At 39.7% G+C, this 24,132-nt stretch overlaps 1 protein-coding gene across 1 annotated transcript; it reads left to right on the top strand.

Moving 5' to 3' along the window:
- The first annotated feature begins 15,517 nt into the window (after positions 1 to 15,517).
- On the top strand, positions 15,518 to 16,555 carry LOC121211392 (uncharacterized). The gene is made up of 4 exons (XM_041084152.1): positions 15,518 to 15,759; positions 15,971 to 16,051; positions 16,093 to 16,188; positions 16,339 to 16,555. Exons 1-4 carry the CDS (start codon positions 15,518 to 15,520, stop codon positions 16,553 to 16,555), a joined length of 636 nt encoding a protein of 211 aa, XP_040940086.1.
- The last annotated feature ends 7,577 nt before the right edge of the window (positions 16,556 to 24,132 follow it).

Below are 24,132 nucleotides of genomic sequence, written 5' to 3'. Positions count from 1 at the left end.
TTTTATTTTTAAACTCCTTAGCCGAATCCTAACTCTCCAACAACCCCAAATCCAACCATGGAATAGATAGAATCTAGACTCATCACCCCAAAGGTAGGGTAAGCTTCCAAAAATATCATTGAACATACCTTGGTCTAAAGGACCACCTTGGCCGAATCTTGCTTCCTCTTCTTCCTCTAGTTAGAACAATTGCAAAAGAAAGAAAATATGAACACTCCTTCTTCCCTCCTTATTAAGCATTCAAACTCCCTCATTTTTCATGCCACAACATCAAACACTCTCCCTAGGCACAAGCAATGGCCGAATTCCTTCCAAGTTCTTTTCTCCCCTTCTTTTTCTTGGTTTTTCGGCTAGGAGATGGCAAGTATGACACCCATTTTTTTTTGTTCCCTTTTCTATTATTATCCCCATCATTTGTTCACCAAAGAAACATATTAAATTAGAATGAGTGGAGCATTATCACTCCTTGGCCGGCCACCTGAATTTTATGGGCAAATTGACATGCAAAGCCATGCTTCCTCAACCTATTACTAATTAATCCTTATAATTCATCTATCATCTTTCCTAACTTCGTCAACTAGGTCCTTTTTGAATGAATTCACAATCCTAATGCTAATATTAAGCATTTAATTTCTCATACATTCACTGTCACACAACAATTTATGCAATTAAAACACGAAAATAAATTTTTGGCTCGGTAATGTGGTCTCGAAACCACATTCCGACCAGGGTCTAATTTGGGTTGTCACAACTCTCCCCCACATAAGAAATTTTCGTCCCCGAAAATCTTACCGGTAAATAGGTTTGGGTATCGTTCTTTCATCGAGCTCTCGGTTTCCTAGGTTGCTTCCTCGATCCCGTGTTTAAGCCACAACACCTTAACCAACGGAACCTTTTTATTTCGCAACTCTTTCACTTCACGAGTTAGGATACGAATCGGTTCTTCTTCATAGCTCATATTAGCCTGAATTTCAACCTCCGACGGACTAATTATGTGCGAAGGATCAGATCTATAGCGCCGAAGCATCGAAACATGAAAGACGTCGTGAATCTTTTCAAGTTCAGGAGGCAAAATCAATCTATATGCAACCGGCCCCACTCGTTCGGAAATTTCGTACGGCCCAATGAATCTCGGGCTCAACTTGCCTTTACGGCCAAATCTGAGTACCTTTTTCCAAGGCGAAACTTTGAGGAACACTTTATCTCCCACCTGATATTCAATGTCCTTCCGTTTCAGATCCGCATACGATTTTTGACGATCTGTGGCTACCTTCAGACTTTCACGGATTACCTTTACTTTCTGTTCGGCTTCTTTAATCAAATCAACTCCGAAAATTTTACTTTCACCGAGCTCGGTCCAAAACAATGGCGTTCGGCATTTACGACCGTACAAAGCCTCGTAAGGTGCCATCTTAATACTTGATTGAAAACTATTGTTGTAAGCGAATTCAATCAAAGGTACATACCGTTCCCATGAACCACTAAACTCAAGGATGCAGCATCTCAGCATATCCTCGAGTATCTGAATTATCCGCTCGGATTGACCATCGGTTTGGGGATGAAAAGCGGTGCTAAAATGCAGCTTGGTACCCAAAGCTTCTTGCAATTTCTTCCAAAATCGCGAGGTGAATCTCGGATCTCTATCCGACACGATAGAAATAGGTACTCCATGTAATCTCACAATCTGAGTAACATACAATTCGGCTAGTTTATCCAATGAAAAATCCGTACGCACGGGGATAAAGTGAGCCGACTTAGTCAGCCTATCAACAACAACCCAAATCGCCTCCTTCTTACTTGAGGACAATGGCAGTCCGGACACAAAGTCCATTGTGACTCGGTCCCATTTCCACTCGGGTATCATGATCGGCTGAAGTAATCCTGAAGGCACTTGATGTTCCGCTTTCACCTGTTGACATATTAAACATCTCGAAACAAAGTCGGAGATGTCTCGCTTCATACCATGCCACCAAAACTGACGTTTCAAGTCGTTGTACATTTTCGTGCTCCCCGGGTGAATTGACATTCGGCTACAATGGGCTTCGTTCAGTATCATCGGAATGAGTTCCGAATTCCTTGGAACGCACAAACGACTTCTAAACCTCAAACAACCATCATCATCAATCTGAAACTCCGATTCCTTGTTCGGAACACACTCAGCTTGTTTTGCAACCAATTCATCATCAACTTTCTGAGCTTCACGAATTTGATGAGTCAATAATGGTTTGGCTTTTAATTCAACTACTAACACATTGTCAGGTAGAACAGACAAGTGTACATTCATCGCTCGCAAAGCAAACAGTGATTTCCGGCTTAAGGCGTCCGCAACCACATTAGCCTTTCCCGGGTGGTAATCAATGACAAGCTCGTAATCTTTCAACAACTCAAGCCAACGTCTTTGTCGCAGATTCAAGTCTCGTTGAGTCATCAAATATTTGAGACTTTTGTGATCCGAAAACACATGGCCCTTCTCACCAAACAAATAATGTCGCCATATTTTCAATGCAAACACAATGGCGGCTAGTTCGAGATCATGGGTCGGATAATTTCTCTCGTGTGGCTTCAATTGTCTCGACGCATAGGCCACAACTCGACCTTCCTGCATCAATACGCAACCCAACCCAAGTAGGGATGCGTCACTATAAACGACAAACTCTTTACCCGATTCGGGTTGCACCAAAATTGGAGCTTCAGTCAGATGAGTTTTCAGTTGATCGAAGCTTTTCTGACATTTCTCCGTCCATTCGAACTTAACATCCTTCTGAAGTAGCTTCGTCATTGGTGTGGCTATCATCGAGAAACCTTTGACAAATCGTCGGTAATAACCGGCAAGCCCTAGAAAGCTCCGGACTTCGGTAACATTTCTCGGAGGCTTCCAGTTAAGTATGGCTGAAATTTTTGTTCGGGTCAACTCGAATACCCAATGCGGATACCACATGACCCAAGAAGCTAACCTCTCTTAACCAGAACTCACACTTACTGAACTTAGCATATAACTGCTTATCCCGCAAAATTTGCAACACTTGCCTCAGATGCTCAGCATGTTCGGTCTCATCTCTTGAATAGACCAAGATGTCATCAATAAACACAACTACGAACCGATCCAAATACGGCCTGAAGATCCGATTCATCAAATCCATAAACACCGCAGGGGCATTAGTGAGCCCGAACGGCATCACTAAGAACTCGTAGTGACCGTACCTCGTTCTGAAAGCAGTTTTGGGTACGTCCGAATCTCGAATCCGCAACTGATAATAACCCGATCTCAAATCTATCTTTGAAAACACCGATGCTCCCTTTAATTGATCGAACAGATCCTCAATACGCGGTAACGGATACTTATTCTTTATCGTCACTTTATTCAGTTGACGATAATCAATGCACAACCTCATGGTTCCGTCCTTCTTTTTCACGAACAATACTGGGGCACCCCAAGGTGAGAAACTCGGTCGAGCGAAACCTCTATCCGTCAATTCTTGCAACTGAGCTTTCAACTCTTTTAACTCGGTTAGTGCCATACGATACGGAGCGATCGAAATAGGCGTAGTTCCAGGTACAAGCTCAATACCAAACTCTACCTCCCGAACAGGTGGCAAACCCGGTAACTCTTCAGGAAAAACATCCGGGTATTCACAGACCACCGGCACCGATTCGGGTTTCTTTTCTAACTCCTTGTCATCAAGTACATACGCGAGGTATGCTTCGCACCCTTTCCTTACATATTTCTGGGCCAACATTACTGATATTACAGCTGGCAACCCCCTTAAGTCCGCAGACTCAACTCGGATTATTTCGTTATTTGCGCACCTCAAATCGATAGTCTTGCTTTTGCAATTCACAACCGCATCATGCGCGGTTAACCAATCCAAACCAAGAATAACATCAAACTCGTCGAACGACAAAAGCATCAAATCGGCCGAAAAACAGGATTCTCGGATTATTAGAGGGCATCTCTTACACACTTTATCAACAAGTACGCATTGGCCCGAAGGGTTTGATACTCGAATTACGAGCTCAGTAGACTCAACAGGTAGAGTCTTACTGGTTGCTAAGGTTTCGCATACATATGAATGAGTAGAACCAGGGTCAATCAATGCAATCACATTAGTATCAAAGAGAGTGAAGGTACCAGTGATGACGTCGGGGGAGGATGCCTCCTCTCGTGCGCGAATGGCATATGCTCTAGCAGGAGCACGGTTCTCGGTGCGATCGGCCGTATCAGAAGCCCCCCTCTGACTACCACCCCTGCCTCCAAAAATTCTCGGTGGTCTACCTCTAGATGTCACTCCACTAGGTCTTGCACCTTGAATCTTATTCTTCTCATCCAGCTCCGTGCAATCTCTAATGAGGTGGTCCTTCGAACCGCATCCGTAACAGGCCCTGCTAGTAGACTTGCCCCAACATTCACCTAGGTGTCGTCTTCCACATTGGGGACATTCAGGTTTCTCGTGACGATTATTGCCCACACTAGCTACCGAAGTAGCTCGGGAGCCCATCGATGGTCTTGCCCTGATGGAAATTCCCGCAGTCGCCCTCGACTTATTAATGTCCTCCCTGAACTTCTTTACAGCTGAGAACGGAGCTTTACCCGTCGATCTTTTACGATAATCTCTAGCTTCAAATTCAGTCTTCCTCTTCTCCTTTCCAAGTTCTTCCGCCTTGCAGGCTCGTTCGACTAGTGTTACGAATTCTTTTATTTCCAAAATACCCATTAGTAGCTTTAAATCTTCATTCAATCCTTCCTCGAATCTTTTGCACATAGCAACCTCATCAGCTACACACTCCCGGGCATACCTACTAAGTCTTACGAATTCATGTTCGTATTCAGATACAGTCATACGGCCTTGCTTGAGTTCCAAGAACTCCTTACGCTTCTGGTCAATGAACCGTTGGCTAATAAATTTCTTCCGGAATTCCGTTTGAAAGAAGTCCCAAGTTACTTGCTCGTTCGGGACTATGGAAATCAAGGTCCTCCACCAATAGTAGGCTGAGTCTCGCAACAAAGATACGGCACATTTTAGACATTCATCGGGTGTGCATGACAATTCATCGAACACCCGAATGGTATTATCAAGCCAGAACTCGGCCCTTTCGGCATCATCAGTTACTATGGCCTTGAACTCCTCGGCCCCACGCTTCCTAATCAAGTCTACAGGTGGCTTACTCAGCCTCACAGGATCAGCGACTGATGGCCTTACAGGCTCTTGGGGTGGATTATTCAAATTTGGGAATTGTTGGACAGCCGGGTTGGTTCGGGCATATTGCGCGACCCACTCATTCATCATGGTAAAGAAGGCTTGTTTAGCCCCCTCACCTTGATTATTCGCAGATGACTGAGGTTCAACAGGCGGCGTCCCTTGTGCAGGAGCATCCGCTACGCTCTCAACGTCATCCGCTAGGGTTCTTTCTTCACCGGGATCCATTTACTAATCAAAACAAAAACATTTCAACCGTCAGAAGTCATCACCCTTTTAAACATTAACATTAAGGCATGTATAGCTAGACTCATACGTGCTATGGTAGTCCTAGAACCGACTAAACCATGGCTCTGATACCAATAAAATGTAACACCCCGAACCCGAAACCGACACCGGAGTCGAACACGAGGTGTTAACTGGCTTTAACCCCTCACAAAATTTATTTTCCAGACACTGCCCAATCTGTGTACTAGTCGTTTTAAAAATCATATCTTGAGTTTCGTAACTCGAAAATCAGTTTCGTAATTTTTCCCCGAAACTAGACTCATGTGCCCATCTATGTATTTTTTTCTAGAATTTTTGGTCGGGCCAATTAGTACAGTTTATTAGTCAAAGTCTCCCAAGTTGCAGGGGTCGACTACACTGACCTTTGCCCATTACGACTTGGATATCTCCCTGCACGGGGCTCCAATACTGATGCCGTTTGTTTCTATGAAAACTAGACTCAGAGAGGAATCTGTACATATATGGTACGACCCCTAATTATCTCTGGTTAATTTTTAATGAAATTCCAAAGTCAGAGCAGGGAATCCAGAAACCGTTCTGGCCCTGTCCCACAAAAATCTGATTATCTCTTAATATACTGCCCATATGATCTTTTCGTTACTTCCTCATGAAAGCAGACTCATCGAGCTTCGACTACATAATTTATTCATCAATTAATTCCACTCCTACTATTTTTAGTGATTTTTCAATCTCATGACACTGCTGCTGCCAGCATCTGTTACGAAAGTAACTAGGTCCATTTCATGCCTACCCTTGATCCAACTCAATCGAACATTCGTGCCATTTTCGCATGGCTTAAAGTTTACATGCCAAAATTCAAACACAACGTAATAGCTTATACATGCCAAAATGTTCTTCTAAGCCAACTAAGAAGAAAATACCAAAACTTGCTATCCGGTGTGATGACTTCGATGACGGCCCGACCCCGCAAAAAATAGATGAGTCCAAGCAGCCTATAATGGGTGACAAGGAAACACCGGGTGAGTTTATAACTCAGTAAGTCATAAGCAATGCACTACTATACATCAATAACATTATCACAAGAGGAAACAAAATGGAATGAGACAATTTACTCCATCCATACCGAACCATACCATAGTTCCTCCAACCTATTATTAATTAATCCTTATAATTCATCTATCATCTTTCCTAACTTCGTCAACTAGGTCCTTTTTGAATGAATTCACAATCCTAATGCTAATATTAAGCATTTAATTTCTCATACATTCACTGTCACACAACAATTTATGCAATTAAAACACGAAAATAAATTTTTGGCTCGGTAATGTGGTCTCGAAACCACATTCCGACCAGGGTCTAATTTGGGTTGTCACAGACAATGATTGTTTGAAGTTCAAAAGTCGATTGTGTATTCCAAGAAATTTGAAACTTATTTCGGTGATTTTGAGCGAGGTTCATAGTAGCCGAATGTCAGTCCACCCGGGAAGTACAAAAATGTACAACGATCTGAAACGTCAATTTTGGTGGCCCAGTATGAAACTAGACATTTCTGATTTTGTTTCGAAGTGTTTGATATGTCAACAAGTGAAAGCGGAACATCAAGTGCCTTCAGGGTTACTTCAACCGATCATGATACCCGAATGGAAATGGGATCAAGTCACGATGGATTTTGTATCTGGGTTGCCATTATCGTCAAGTAAGAAAGATGCGATTTGGGTTGTTGTTGATAGACTGACTAAGTCGGCTCATTTTATTTCCGTACGTACGGATTATTCACTGGACAAACTAGCTGAATTGTACGTTTCTCAAATTGTAAGGTTACACGAGGTACCTATTTCTATTGTGTCGGATAGAGATCCGAGATTCACATCGCGATTTTGGAAGAAATTGCAAGAAGCATTGGGTACCAAGTTGCATTTTAGCACCGCTTTTCATCCTCAGACTGATGGTCAATCAGAGCGGATAATTCAGATACTCGAGGATATGTTGAGATGTTGCATCCTTGAGTTTAGTGGTTCATGGGAACGGTATTTACCTTTGATTGAATTCGCGTACAACAATAGTTTTCAATCAAGCATTAGGATGGCACCTTATGAGGCTTTGTATGGTCGTAAATGTCGTACACCGTTATTTTGGACCGAGCTTAGTGAAAATAAAATCTTCGGGGTCGATTTGATTAAAGATGCTGAGCAAAAAGTAAAAGTAATCCGTGAAAGTCTGAAGGCAGCTTCAGATCATCAGAAGTCGTATGCGGATTTAAAATGAAAAGACATTGAATATCAGGTTGGAGACAAAGTATTTCTTAAAGTTTCACCTTGGAAAAAGGTGCTCAGATTTAGCCGTAAAGGCAAATTGAGTTCGAGGTTCATCGGACCGTATGAGATATCCGAACGAATTGGGCCAATCGCATACAGATTGATTTTACCCCCTGATCTTGAAAAGATTCACAACGTTTTTCATGTCTCGAAGCTTCGACGTTATAGATCCAATCCATCGCACATATTTAACCCATCAGAGGTTAAAATTCAATTTGATTTGAGTTATGAAGAAGAACCGATTCGTATCCTAGCTCACGAGGTGAAAGAGTTGCGAAACAAAAAGGTTCCGTTAGTAAAGGTGTTATGGCTCAACCACGGGATCGAAGAAGCTACATGGGAAACCAAGAAATCTATGAAAGAACGATACCCAAATCTATTCACTGGTAAGATTTTCGGGGACGGAAATTCCTTAAGTGGGGGAGAGTTGTGACAGCCCTAATTTGGCCCTAGTCGGAAAGTGGTTTTGGGACCACAAAACCGAGTCATAAAAATAATTAACCATTATAATCTATGCTTACTGTATGTGTACATGCACGTGTGAAAGTTTCATGTTTTAATTTGGTCAATTGTATGTGAAATTATTAAATAGGACTTATGTGAGAAAATTCTGAAATGTGATAGGTTAATCTTAAGTGGCCTATTAATGCATGTGACAAAGAGGATGGACTTGCATGTCAAATATTCATTTTATTTAGGTAGTGGCCGGCAATGATGATATGTTTTATGGAATATATGTATTATTTAATTATAATGGCTTTATAATTTTAATTTAGTAATGAATTAATAAAAAGAAAATGGGTGATGAAAACAAAGCTTCACCTTTGTTCTTCTGGGCCGAAATGTAAGAGAGGAAAGGGGAGAAAACTTCATTCGGTTACCATAGGCTTAAATCAAGCTTAAGAGCAAAGAGGGTCGAAGTTGGATAGGGGAAAAGAGAAAGTAATTGAGTAGCCTTTCCGCAACCGTTCAAGTATATCCGAGGTAAGTTTTGAATAGTCACATTTAGTACGTAATTGATATTGTCTTGATATGTGTATGATAACTGTACTGCGATCTATTGATTCTATTTGAATATAGTTGAGTGACAAATAATTTATGTTTAAGGCTTAAAGCCAAATAGACATTAGAAGTTAAGCTTGGAAAGTAAATGGACATATATTCTTATGTATGTTATTGAGCCAAAAGTTATATGAATGGTGCCCATGTTATGCTATTATTCGAATAGAATAAATGAACTATGATTGTGAGATGTTATGTGAATTGAATTTTCTTGCGAATAAGTATGCATGACATTCAGTGATGTATATCCGGACTTAGGGTCCGCAGGCTATGTGCTGGAATTATATCCGGACTTAGGGTCCGCAGGCTATGTGCTGGAATTATATCTGGACTTAAGGTCCGCAGGCTACGTGCTAGAAATATGTCCGGGCTAAAGTCCCGTAGGCTTCGAGCTGGTATTATACCGGGTTTAAATTCCCGCGGGCTTGTGCTGGTAATTGGTTTCAAGTCCTAAGACCTAACAGGTTTAATGCCAGTAAGTTAAGTAAGATTACGATATTGAATGTTCGCAGTAAACCATTGTCGAGTAAGTACTATACATTTAAAATGTTCAGGTACGTATTACTTACTCATCGGTGAATTGATTTCGAAGTGAATCATTAGCATCAAAGAAGAATATATATATAAATATGATTGATGGTTATATTTGTGAATATGAGAATGATTTAATCGGTCATGGTATATTTGTATATGAATTATATGTTAAAATTTATTTATGTACTCATGTACATTCAGTCAATGATTTTTGTGAATTATTAGTACTAAAGAATGATACTTAAGTGTGAATGAATGTTTTGATTTTCGATAAGTCTTTAATTGTTTTTGATGCTTAAAACTTACTAAGCTTTGAAAGCTTACTCTGTTCTTTATTTTTCTGTTTTATAGATTGTTGATTTTGGCCACCGACTCGGGGATCGTCAGCAGTTCATCACACTATCGATCTTTTTGGTATAGTTATATTTTGGACTCGATATGGCATGTATAGGTTAGGCTGATGATAATTATGTTTTGAAATTGTAAATATTTTGGCCATACGAAAATTGCGTATAACTTAAATATCAGTATGTATTTCAACTCGATCTCTGTTTATATTTATTGACACTGTGAATGAGATAATTAAATGTTTAGTTCGGTAATACCTCTTAGCCTTAATCTGGCGTTCGGATTCAGGTTAGGGGTGTTACAATGTTTAATGGGTTCGCTTGTCTTACAGATAATCATCAAGTGTTTGATATTAACTTTCGTCAGTGTTCTAAGCGGGCTTAAACCATGCTCGTTCAAGCAAGACGTCAGTAAATAGTCTTTTGGAACAAGTTTCAGTTTGGGTTTCTTTTAAATACGCATGCTGGATTTTAACCGAAGTTTTTGTTGTGTTAGGTGGAGTGCACGTGGGCTAATTCACTCGGTTTCACAACCAGGTGTGTAATCACACTACTTCAATTGTGAAACGAAAAAAGTTGGATCGATGCCACACGGGCGTAAGCTCGCTCGTGTGGTCATCTAAACGCATAAGTGTGAGCATCTGATTGTAGAGACCACCACGAGTGATTTCGTGGGCTTAGGTCGTTTTGGGCGACGTTGGGCTGAAATGGTCCATGTAGGCCCCACAGGCCCGTGGGCCCCTACGGGTAAACCACACTACGTGTAGAGATAAATAGGGTCGGCTGTGTAGTTTACATGGCCAAGGCCATTATTTGGGCTTATTGGGCCACACGAGCGTGTGGGCCCACATGGGTCGTATTATGGGCTTTGGGCCATTTCCTCTATTTGTCTGTTAAGGTCGCATGGGTCGCCTAAGACTACTGTAGGCCTACTGATGGACCGGTAAGTACACTTAAGCCCTATACTGATGAAATGACTGTTATACCCCTAGAGGTAAAATGACTAATATACCCCTATGCTATATTTCACTGTATTCGAGCATGATATTTTACATACACCTATATATTATGACATGAAATGTTGCATGGGGGTGGGTTTGATATGTTTGGAGGAAGTGTACTGTACTGGTAGCTCTGCTGAATATACTGTTTAGTGCTGCAATCGGTGCTATATTCTGGAGTATAGGGATGGGTGGGTCGATTTTATCCCCACATGGAGTGTAAGGTTGGACGGAGTGGAGTGTAGAGGATGGATGGGTAGGATCTCTTTTTGCATCTCAATACTGTACTAAATTGGGCTAAGGCCCACACTGCTACTATTACCGTAATGGGCTAAGGCCCATACTAATATTGCTACTGATAAGGCCTTAGGCCCAGACTGTTTACACTGCATGATTTACTATTTGATAAATAGGGATTACACACTGAGTTTCTATAAACTCACTCTTCTGCTTATCTGCGCAGTTAATCCTTAGGCAGGTCGGTGCTGTGAGGGACTCGGAGATGGCCACACCACTGTTTATGTTTTTCGTTTTTGATTTCTAGTAAAGGTAGTTTTATTTGGATAAATTTAATGTAATAAGGCCGTTTTAAATTTTTATTTTTATTTGGGGATTTATTTAAATTGGCTTAAATCTATTAGCAGTAGGACTCGGGTTTTCAAAAGGTAAATGATTTTCAACTACTACCACGTAACTTGTTTTAAAAGCTTCCACAACGAACAATGTTTTAAGATGTAATTACGATTTAGTATGAAACATGTTTTGATAGACAAACCTGTAACTTGACAAATGAATAAAATAACTTATCTTCTCATAAAGATCACAAACGAGGTTTTAACATAAATGAACTTTTCTAATAGAACTACGCTTTTCAAAACACACTCCAATGTGACATCATAGATTCGGCCATAACGTCTAGGCTGGGTTTGGGGTGTTATATTTAGTGGTATCAGACCCAGGTTGCAAAACTCGACTGTGGATTTGGGTTTTTCCTAAAAACATGAATTTTAAAAGAATTATTTCAAATGATGAAAAAATATTTTAAAGTGTTTTTTCCAAATGTTGTTTTTACTGAGTCTCTGATGCCAATTCTTTAAGTTCTCTAAAACTACTGTTCGATTTAATTAAAATACTGAGATTATCATAGATAATAGACTGTACTGAAACCTTTCTTAGGGTAACCTAAAACTGTAGTAAGACTATAATCTGCAAAAACAAACAACTTTGAATTATTGAAGCTATTTTTTCATAAAACATCCGTTAATAAACACTAGAACTGTAAAACTGATGCATAATGAGCACCAGAGGTACTCGTGGAAGGGGTACAAGAGGCCGCAGCAGATGCTGTGGAGGTGCTCGAGCTGGGCTTCAGCATCGGGCCATATACCTAACGTTGAGGCAAGAGAGGCACCAGCTTCACCTATGATTGAGACTAGGTCACACGATTGGGTGGCTAGGACGACGCATTGTCCCAAGCTATGCTACGAATTCTGAAAAGGGTCGCTGGACCCAATACTGGTACTGTGGGCCGTGGGTCGGTAATGGAACAAATCAAGTCTAATAGGACTAACATCTTTAGGGGTATGGTTAGAGTTGACCCTAATGTGGCTGAATATTAGATAAAGGCCACAGAGAGGATTATGGATGATCTTGACTACACCCCAGAGTAGAAACTGAAAGGTGCAGTGTCGTTGTTGCGAGATGAAGCCTATCAGTGGTGGCTTACAGTGAAAGAGGGTACTCAACCCTAACGGTTGACTTGAAAGTTTTTCAAGAATGTGTTCTAAGGGAAATTGTGGTCGCTAGTTATGTAGATGCCCGGAGGAGAGAGTTTTTGAATCTGACTCAAGGAGATAAGTTGGTAGCTGAATATGAGTCTGAGTTTCTATGACTTAGCCGCTATGCACATGGGATAGTGGCAACTGAATATGAGCACTGTGTTCATTTCGAGGACAACCTTGAGATTATTTACGGGTTCTGATAGCTCCACAGAGGGAGCGAGATTTTGCCGTGTTAGTAGAGAACGCAAAGATCGCCGAAGATGTGAAGCGCACTGAACGCCAGAACTGAGAAAAGGATAAGGGAAAGAACAAGAGGGTTTGTGAGCCCTCAGGTTCAGCTTTGTGGCCTTCAAAAAAGGCCAGATTTGATGGGCCAGCTAGAGTTAGGGCCCCTGTTGCTGTTACTGGACCGCAACCTTGTGCTGATTGTGGAAAGCGCCATCAGGGCGAGTTTTGGAAGAGGTTAGGGGCATGTTTGAGGTGCAGATCTATAGAGCACCGTATCAGAGATTGTCCACAGAGGCCCGATTAGATACAAGCTGCTGGTATGGGTACTGTTCAACTGCAGAGGGGTTTTCAGCAGCCACCGAGAGGCCGTGGTCAGGCCAGAGGTGGAATTGGTATGGGTCGTAGTCGTGGAGCACCGGGTAGAGGTACTGGTCATATTGAGGTGAAGCAGTCGGCACTGGTTTTATGCTGCACATCGCTGAGAGGACAGAGATGCCCCAGATGTTATTATGGGTATGTTCTTTTTTCATCATGTACCTTACTCTGCATTGATTGATGTTGGGTCTACGCACTCTTATATAGCATGCACTGTGTTTGAGACTTTGGGTGCGGTGTGTGAAAACACTACGAGTGAAGTTACTGTGTTAAGTCCATTAGGGCAGTCAGTAAGAGTGAATAAACTGTTTAAGGAGGTACCTTTGGAAGTTCAAGGAAGGATCTTTTTGGCAGATTTAGTAGAACTCCCTTTTGGAGAATTTGACTTGATACTTGGAATGGATTGGCTAATTAAGCATCAGGCGAATTTGGATTGTGCTGCAAAGCGGGTAGTACTGAAAACTACAGAGGGTAACGAGGTAGTTGTGATTGGGGAGTGTTAGAACTATCTCTCAAATGTGATTTTGCACTTAGAGCTGAGAAGTTAGTTCGTAAGGGTTGCGAGGCGTATCTAGCCTACGTCAGTGCTTCTGGTTCTGAGGTTTCAGCAATTAGACATATCAGAATAGTTAAGGATTTTTTGAAAGTCTTTCCCAATGAGCTACCGAGGGTACCTCCTAACTGTGAAGTTGAGTTTGGGATTGAGCTTTTGCTTGGTAAGCCCCGGTGTTTATCGCCCCTTATAGAATGGCACCGAAGGAGCTTGTAGAGCTTAAGGCTCAATTCAAGAGTTATTGGATTGAGGGTTCATCTGCCCTAGTGTGTCTCCATGGGGAGCACCGGTTTTGTTTGTGAAGAAGAAGGATGGAACCATGCATGTGTACATTGACTATCGGAAACTGAACAGCTTGACTATCAAGAATAAGTACCCCCTATTGAGGATTGACGATCTATTCGACCAGTTTCGAGGAGCTTCAGTCTTCTCTAAAATTAATCTCCGATCGGGGTACCATCAACTGAGGGTCAAGGAGACTGATGTTTACAAGATAGCTTTTAGGACTTGTTACGATCATTACAGTTTCTAGTTATGCCGTTTGGACTGACGATTGCACCAGAAGCTTTTATAGATCTGATGAACCGAGTGTTTCAACCCTATCTGGATCAGTTCATAGTGGTGTTTATAGATGACATTCTAGTGTATTCGAGGACTGAGGAGGATCATGATGCACATCTCTGAGTTGTTCTGCAAATTTTGAGGAAGGAACAATTATACGCTAAATTCAGTAAGTGTGAATTCTGGCTTCGAAAGGTAACTTTTCTGGGTCACGTGGTGTCTTCTGAGGGAATTATGGTTGATCCTCAAAAAATTGAAGCGGTTCTGGATTGGAAGTAACCTAAGTTGGTATCTGAGATTCGAAGTTTTTTGGGTCTTACAGGGTATTATAGACGGTTTGTTGAGGGGTTTTCATTGATTGCTACACCTCTGACTAAGTTACTGCGTAAAGGGGTACCGTTTGACTGGATTGATAAGCAGCAGGAGAGTTTTGAGAGATTTAAGAAAGTTCTAACTGAGGCCCCTATTTTAATACAGCTAGAATCTGAGAAAGAGTTCACTGTCTACAGTGATACATCACATGTTGGCTTGGGATGTGTGCTGATGCAAGAGGGTAAGGTAGTGGCATATGCGTCTCATCAGCTTAAGATGCATGAAGCGAATTACCCAACTCATGACTTGGAATTGGCTGCAGTGATTTTCACACTGAAAATTTGGAGGCATTATTTGTATGGTGAGAAGTGTATCATTTACACGGATCACAAGAGCCTCAAGTATCTCTTCACTTAGAAGGAGTTGAACCTTAGGCAGCGTTGATGGATTGATTGCTTAAAGATGATGACTGCTCGATTGAATATCACCTTGGTAAGGCTAATGTGGCAGCTGACGTACTGAGCTGCAAGGCTGTTACTGATCTGAGGGTGATGTTTGCTCGTCTCAGCTTATTCGATGATGGTATTCTGTTGGATGAACTTTAAGTTAAACCGAGGTGGATTGAACAGATTAAGGGTAAGCAGTTGGAGGATGAGTCACTGGGTTCTCGGTTCCGATAGATAGAGTGTGGGGAAACTTTAGATTTTGGACTAAATAGTGAAATGGTACTTTGTTTCCATGGGAGAATCTGTGTATTGAAATATACTAATCTGAGGCAACCTATATTACAAGAAGTGCATAGTAATCCTTACACTATGCATCCTGGTAGGAGTAAGATGTACCGAGATCTTCAGGAGTTATATTGGTGGCCAGGTCTTAAGCGTGAAGTTACTGATTTTGTGAGTAAGTGCCTGACTTGCCAGCAGGTTAAGGTGGAGCATTAGTTGCCATCAGGGTTGCTTCAGCCAGTTAAGATTCCACTTTGGAAGTGGGAGAAAGTAACTATGGACTTTGTTAATGGGCTACCTCTAATGCCTTCTAAGAAGGATTCGGTGTGGGTTATCGTTGATTGGTTGACTAAGTCTGCCCATTTTATTCCTGTTCATATGGATTACTGGTTGCAGAAGTTGGCTAAGTTATATGTGTCTGGAATTGTGAGACTACATGGGGTACCAGTTTCCATCATATCCAACAGATATTCTCGCTTCACGTCTCGGTTCTGGAAAAAAGTTACACAAGGCATTGGGTACAAGCTTATACTTCAGTACTGCGTTCCATCCTCAGTTGAATGGTCAGTCAGAGAGGGTGATTCAGATACTGGATGACATGTTAAGGAGTTGTGTGATTGACTTCCGGGGTAGTTGGGAGGATTACTTACCATTGGCTGAGTTTGCATACAACAATAGCTACCAGTCTAGCATACAGATGGCACCTTATGAAGCTTTCTATGGTCGTAGGTGTTGCACTCCTTCTTGTTGGACTGAGTTGGGTGAGCAGCGTATTCTGGGTCCTCAGCTAGTATCTGATACAAGGATAAGGTTAAATTAATTTGGGATCAACTAAAGGCAATATCTGACAGGCAGAAGTCATATACATATCTTAAACGGAAGGAAATTGAGTTTTCTGTAGAGGACTTGGTGTTTCTTAAGGTCTCACCATGGAAGAAGGTATTGAGGTTTGGTCAGAAGGGTAAGTTAAGCCCTAGGTTCATTGGGCCTTATCATATAGTGAAGCATGTGGGACCAGTTGCCTACCAACTTGAGTTACCTCTAGAGTTGGACCGGATTTATGATGTGTTCCACGTCTCTATGTTGAGGCGATATAGCTCTGATCCTACGCATATCGTCTCGACTGAGGAGATTGAGATTAGACCAAATTTGACCTTTGAGGAAGAGCCGGTTCAGATTTTAGACAGCAATGTGGAAGTTCTGAGGAGGAAGTTTGTTCCACTAGTTAAGGTGGTATGGCGTAATCACAATTCTAAGGAAGCCACGTTGGAACCCGGGGAGGCGATGCGACAACAATACCCCCATCTGTTTTGACTAGGTAAATTTTGAGGCCAAAATTTTCTTTTAGGGGGTAAAGTTAAAATGCCCCAAAAGGTGGGTATTAATTTTTGTGTTGTATTGTATAAATGTATGTTTGCTTCAGTGGTTGGGTGTCCTGAGGAGTGTTGGAGAGGTCCTGAGTTCAAGATGTAGCTGGTACAAAATTTTGTTTTGGCTTGAATAAACCTTGACTCCTGTTGGTGAGATTCTTAAATAAATGTGGGAAGAATGAGTCATAAAAAGCTTATTGGTTCAAGGGATATATGTGTGCAGCTTCTGCTAGGAGACCTGGGTTTGAGTCCTATTGCACACAAAGGGTATTCATTTTGCTGCTATGCCGTGTAAGTGGTTGATTGGTAGTGGAACTCTAGAGTTGGTGGGCGGTTGGAGTGTTTAAGGGGGAGTGGAGTGGGTAGTCAAATTTTAAGAGGGGATTTTGGAGAGATTTGAGGAGAGGATTAGGGGAAGTTGAGGTGAGAGAGGGAGGAGTGCCAAATTTGGAATCTAGGCACTCAAGGGGAATCGATTTGTGTAGGGGGAATCGGCTGGAGGTAAGTCTTGAGACTGTGCACTCTTGGTTTTGTCCCTCTCGGTTTCTTTCGCTTCCCATTACTTTTCTTTGTGTTATTGGTTGTTGGGGTCTTTTCTACATATCTCTTTAGCCGATTCTTGCTTGGGGTTTTTGAGGCATTACCTTTTACCTATCCCGGTTTTTGTTCATTTACCTACTTTTTAACAAATTGTTTTCCCTTATTGTTCTTGTAGTCGAATATTTTTTTGTTCCATCAACCCTCTTCCTAGTCTTCATTGTTGTTCTCTTCTACTTTCCCACTCTCTTAAGCCTTGGTGGTTTACCCTCCCATCTCTCTCTCTGGATCCGGTTCTCTCTCTCCCTTTCACTCAATCACTTTTGCGTTGGCTAAACATCTATTGGTATGTCCTTATTATCTCTGCTCTTTCAATCAATCTTTCATCTTCTCCCTAAATGTCAATTTCTATCACTTCTCTCGTTGGTCATGGTACTTTTTGTTTTGGGTTGTAATTTTACTTGTGGAGTGAGGGAGTTCACTTGGATTCCAAGAACGACCGGAATCTTCCTCTTGTTTCTCATTCTGAGGTAACACTATTCGTTGGCATTTTATTGAACTAAGGCATTTTGGTTTGGGAGTTCTTGATCTTGATTGAATATTCCTGTCCATGATTCTTTGGATTGTTATGCGATGTTCAACCCTTGTGTAAGCAATATGTTTAATGGGTTCAGTTGTCATGCAAATAATCATTAAGTGTTTGATATTAACATTCGTCAGCGTTCTAACTAGGCCTAAAACCACACTCGTTGAAGTAAGGTATCAGTAAGTAGTCTTTTGGAACAAATTTCAGTTTGGGTTTCTTTTAAACGTGTATGTTAGATTTTAACCGAAGTTTATGTTATGTTAGATGGAGTACACGTGGGCTAATTCACTTGGTTTCGCAACCAGGTGTGTAATCACACTACTTCAATTGTGAAATGGAAAAAGCCGAAAAACTGGTACCATCGATGCCACACGGGTGTATGCTTGCTCGTGTGGTCATCTAAATGCATAAGTGTGAGCATTTGATTGTAGAGATCACCACGAGTGATTTCGTGGGCTTAGGTCATTTTGGGCCACGTTGGGCCGAAATGGGCCGTGTGGGCCCCCCACAGGCTCGTGGGCCCCCCACAGGTAAACTATATTATTGTGTAGAGATAAATGGGGCCGACTGTGTAGTTTACATGGCCAAGGGCATTATTTGGGCTTATTGGGCGGCACGAGCGTGTGGGTCTACATGGGCCGTATTATGGACTTTGGGCCATTTCCACTATTAGTCTGTTATGGTCACATGGGTCGCCTAAGATGACTGTGGGCCTATTGATGGGTCGGTAAGTACACTTAGACTCCTTACTGATGAAATGACTGTTATACCCCTAGAGGTAAAATGACTGATATACCCCTATGTTGTATTTGACTATATTCGAGCATGACATTTTGCATACACGTATATATTATGGCATGACATGTTGCATGGGGGTGGGTTTGATATGTTTGGAGGAAGTGTATTGTACTGGCAGCTCTGCTATATATACTGTGCCACAATCGGTGCTATATTCTGGAGTGTAGGGATGGGTGGGTCGATTTTATCCCCACATAAGGTGTAGGGTTGGACAGAGTAGAGTGTAGAGGATGGATGGGTAGGATCTCTATTTGCATCTTTAATACTGTACTGAATTGGGCTAAGGCCCACACTGCTACTATTACCATAATGGGCTAAGGCCCACACTGATATTGCTACTGATAAGGGCTTAGGCCCAGACTGTTTACACTGCATGATTTACTGTTTGATAAATAAGGATTACACACTGTGGTTCCATAAACTCACTCTTCTACTTATCTACGCAGTTAATCCTTAGGCGGGTTAGTGCTGCGAGGGACTCGAAGATGGCCACACCACTGTTTATGTTTTTCGTTTTTGATTTCTAGTAAATGTAGTTTTATTTGGGTAAATTTAATGTAATAAGGCCATTTTAAGTTTTTATTTTTATTTGGGGATTTATTTAAATTGATTTAAATCTGTTAGCAGTAGGACTCGGGTTTTCAAAAGGTAAATGATTTTCAACTACTATACCACGCAACTTGTTTTAAAATTTTCCGCAACGAACAATGTTTTAAGGTGTAATAATGATTTAGTATGAAACATGTTTTGCTAGACGAACCTGTAACTTGACAAATGAATAAAATAAGTTAGCTTCTCATAAAGATCACAAATGAGGTTTTAACACAAATGGACATTTCTAATAGAACTACGCTTTTCAAAACACATTCCAATGTGACATCATAGATTCGACCATAACGTCTAGGCTGGGTTTGGGGTGTTACACCACCCTTTTTCCATGCACACCTAGCCATCTAAATGATACCATTTCAACATAGATATAGGCAATCAAAAACATGCCAATTCATATTCATATTATACCATCTATTCACAACCATTACAATCACACAATTCCATAACCAAAACATACCATTTCAATATGCCAAAGTCATCAAACTTACATAACTTCATAATTCATTTACCCTTCAACTTATCACCTATTTCATACCATTCCTCAAGCATTTGTAACTAACCAAATCAACTTCCATTTATCTATATTCACAACTATGAAAAACATACCAAATCAAGCCAACATATAAGGCATTATATACATTACATATATCACTTATCAAACACATGATTCAAGCCAAATTTAAAGGCCATACACACCAACAATTTACAAGCCAAATATCATGACTAAAATTATGACTCAGAAACATATCAAAATGACACTAGCCTATACATGCCATATACCATATATACAATACTCCAAAAGTACCAACAAGATGATCGATAGTGCAATGACGTTTTCCCGACGATTCTTGAGTCTGAGCTAGCTTCGATAATCTATAAAACATGGGAAGAACACACAAAGTAAGCTTTAAAAGCTTAGTAAGCCATATACAAATAAATCTATACCATAATCTACATCATTCTCATCAACTAAGAAAATTATAACTAAACACATTTAGCTACACAAACCATTCTCAAAGTACATCTATTCCAATTCACATGTAATTTCATCAAATACTTCCTCTTTTCAATTCTCTTATGAGTCTCATACGTACCTGAATCACTTACTTAATCTTATATTCAATCTTGAGTTGACTTTGCCCGTTGAACCCTTCGGAATCACTAAGGATACTCGGATATCTTGTAAAGCTCATACAATGCCATATCCCAGATATGGTCTTACATGTTTTCATATACCGATGCCAACGTCCCAAACGTGGTCTTACACAAAATCTTATCACGATGCCAATGTCCCAGACATGGTCTTACACCTAATCACAATACAATGCCAATGTCCCAAACATGGTTTTACATGTAATCTCATCTCGATAAACCTAATGTCATTACATTTTCATCCTAAGCATTCCTAAGGTTTGTACGGGACTTCTGGATGTCGTAACTCTATCGTTTCTTGCTCGTAGTTGCTCATTCTGTAACAGCCCGATTTAGACCCTAGTTAGAACAGTGGTTTTGGGACTACAAATCTGTGTCAAAAAAATATTTTAATATTATATTCTATGCTTAAATTATGTGAATTGATATGTGTGAAATTTTCGTATGAAAATTTCATCGTTTGAGTGCTGATTTGTGAAAAAGGACTTAATCGCGTAAAATGTAAAAGTAGCGTGCTATATGTTAAAGTGCCTATTTGCTTTGATTAATTAATTATGAAGTCCTTGAAATGAAATTTGGCATTTGGATAATGGGATGGACGGTAATGAAAAACCATTATATGGTTTTTCTAATTAATTTATAAAGGTTAGTTTTGTAAATGTATTAATAATATGTAATATATTAAAAGAAAACATAAAAACAAATGCAAATTTCACCTTGTTGGCCGAATGTAAGAAAGAAAAAAAAGCCATTTGCTTTGTTTAAGGTTCGTCACCTTGGAGATCAAATTAAGGTATGGATTTTGTTCGGTTTTTTATAATTTTTACGTTTTTGAGATCATTGCTTTGAGTACTAGCAAACCCATGCTTGAATTTTTGGTTTTGATGATGAATTTGAGATTTTCCATTGATTATAGCTTGATGTTTTTGTGGTTTGATGATGAAAAATAAATCTTTGATGTTTGATTATCATGTTTAATTAAGTGATTTTTTTATGAAAATCCAAATTAGGGATTTATTTGTGAAGTTTGAAAATTTAGGGGCTTAAATGTGAAATAAATTGAATAAATGGGCTATTAAGGACATAGGGGGCATTCGACCTAATATGGGCTTATTGAAATTTTGGGTATTTTGTGTTGTTTTGAATTAGAGACTAAATTGAGGAAATGTGAAATGTCAGGGGCTGAAATGAAAAATGCTCAAATTATGTATTTTTGGATGAAATTGAATGAATATGTTATTAAACAAGCCAAATTTGTATTGAATTAGATTAAGAAAAGAGGAAATCGAATTTGGATCAGGGAAAGTCGAAAGTTATCGAATAGTCGTTCTAGTCCGTTAGTGTCCGTACGAGGTAAGTTCATAAGTAAATAAATGTTGTTAAATTCGATTGTATATGTATTATATGTGCCAAATTGAATTGTAATAAATATACGTATATATGCTGAAATGAATTAAGCATTGGAGAACTAGATACGAGCTTGAATCGATCGAATTACGACGTCTAAAAGCCCCGTATGAACTATTGGAATAGTATAAGATACATATGTCATGACATAGGATTCCGATATGTGATTTTGTGTAAGACCATGTCTGGGATGTTGGCATCGATTTGAGATTTACGTGTAAGACCATGTCTGGGACATCGGCGTCATATATGATTTCGTGTAAGACCCTGTTTGGGACAGTGGCATCGATATTTGATTACATGTAAGACCACGTCCGGGACGCTGGCATTGTACGAGCTTTTCGAGTTATCCGAGTATTCTTATTGATTCCGAACGGTGAGTAATATCGAAAAATGAATAATTACGTAAAAATGTATCCAATTCAGGTATGTGTGATTTGTTTATGTAATTCAGAAATGAAAAGAGAGTATGTTTCAAATGACTATATGTGAAATACATGACAGTGAATGATGAATGTATGCAAATGAATTATGAGTATGTGAAATAGACGTAATGTATGAGATTGAAATGTGCTTTTATGCAAGTGAGTATGAACAAATGAGCTAGATGAATCAAGTATGTATGAGATTTATATGTTCATTAAAGAATGAGGTAAGAGAGGTCACTTAATGTAATCACATGAATTTATGAGTATGACGATGGTATATATTGTTAAGATTTGTTAAATTTAGCCTAGTTAAATTGAATTATATATATAATTGAGTTGATTTATTTGCTTATGACTTACTAAGTTTTTAAAGCTTACTCTATGTGTTTTTCCTATGTTTATAGAGTTCCGGAGACTAGCTTGGGTTGGAAGTCGTTGAAAACCTCATTTCACTATCCAGTTTTCGTTCGGTAAATAAATGCTTTGAGATTTGGTTATGTGGCATGTATAGACTAGTTTTGGTATGATTAGTTTTGAAATTATATATATATAGCCGTGTGAAAATGGCTTGATTACGATGCAAATGTTGGTGTATATTTGGTCTTGCTATAAGTCTATTTTGGAAGTATATCTTTTTGGTATTTTAAATATGTGGTGTTTGATTTTATAAATTTGGTAATGAGTAATGATATGTATGGCTTATAATTAGCTCATTTTGTTAAGATTGATACATGGTTCATTTTGCATTTGTGAATTGGTATAATTCGACTTAAGTGAGGTAAATATGGATGTGTTTCGGTGTTGGCCTAGTATTGACTTATTTTGAATGTATAAATTTTCTTGTAAATTTTCTTGGAAAGGGTAAATGATATGTATTTTTATTTGACTAGTGATGGGTCATACAAGTGCATATGCCTATAAGATGTTTGCTTGTGGTAATATTTTTTTAAGGGTTAAGTTGTTGGTTTGATGAATGATTATGAGATGTGCTGTATATGGGGTAGTAAATGTGGCTTTGGCATGTGGTTCATTTTGATAAGCATGTGATTTTGAAATTAGTATGCCTTTTGATGGTTAACTTTGATAGTCGAATAGGTGAGAAGGGAATTGGTTGTGTATAAGAAATTTTGGCAAGATATTAAGTACATGAATCTAGTGAGTTTTGATTTGGTATTTAAGTTTAGAAATGGCTTATGATTTTAGGGTGATGTGCGCATATTAAATAGCAAATAAAGGTTATACCGTGTAACATGTTTAAATTGGTTTAATGAATGCATGTGCTAAAACCTAATAAATGATATGATTGATATATAGCTTATGAAATAGATATGTACAAAGGGATGATGTGATATATGCGCATGGTATTTGAAATGAAATATGGTTAACCATAATTTATGTATTCGAATGTCATAAAGGTGAAAGTCTTTTGATTCAAACATAGATTCAATGAAGCTTGTGCAATGTGACTTTGATAAATGTTAGGAACCCGAATGGCATGTAATGTATTTCTAATAACATCTTTTGGCTGCCTCTTAATTGCATGAAATGGTACAAAATAATATGGATTAGATATGTATGAGTAGAAGAAGAAATGTGGCTTTAATCAAGTCTAATTTTGTGCCACACGATCTGGACACACGGGCGTGTGACAGGCCGTGTGACCAAGTTAGAATGTATGCTTTGTTTTGCCATGGCTTAGACACACGGGCATGTCTAATGCCGTGTAAGGTACATGGCCTAACCACACGGGCGTGTGACCTCTGTAATTTTGAAAAAAAAATGTTAAGCTTCAGAATTTTTTTTGTATGTGTTCGGTTTAGTCCTAACCTCTTTCTAATGCATGTTTAAGGTCTCGTTGACCTAAGAAAGGGACTTTATGATGATGTATGACATGATTGTCAAGAAATTTCGAAATGTTCCGATATGTCCGGTAATACTTCTTAACCCTAGTCCAGTGACGGATACAAGTTAGGGGTATTATACATTCATACTCATTGCAAT

This window comes from Gossypium hirsutum, chromosome A12, assembly GCF_007990345.1.
Source record: "Gossypium hirsutum isolate 1008001.06 chromosome A12, Gossypium_hirsutum_v2.1, whole genome shotgun sequence".
Classification (NCBI taxonomy): Eukaryota; Viridiplantae; Streptophyta; class Magnoliopsida; order Malvales; family Malvaceae; genus Gossypium; species Gossypium hirsutum.
This window is presented reverse-complemented; position numbering and strand designations above follow the sequence as displayed.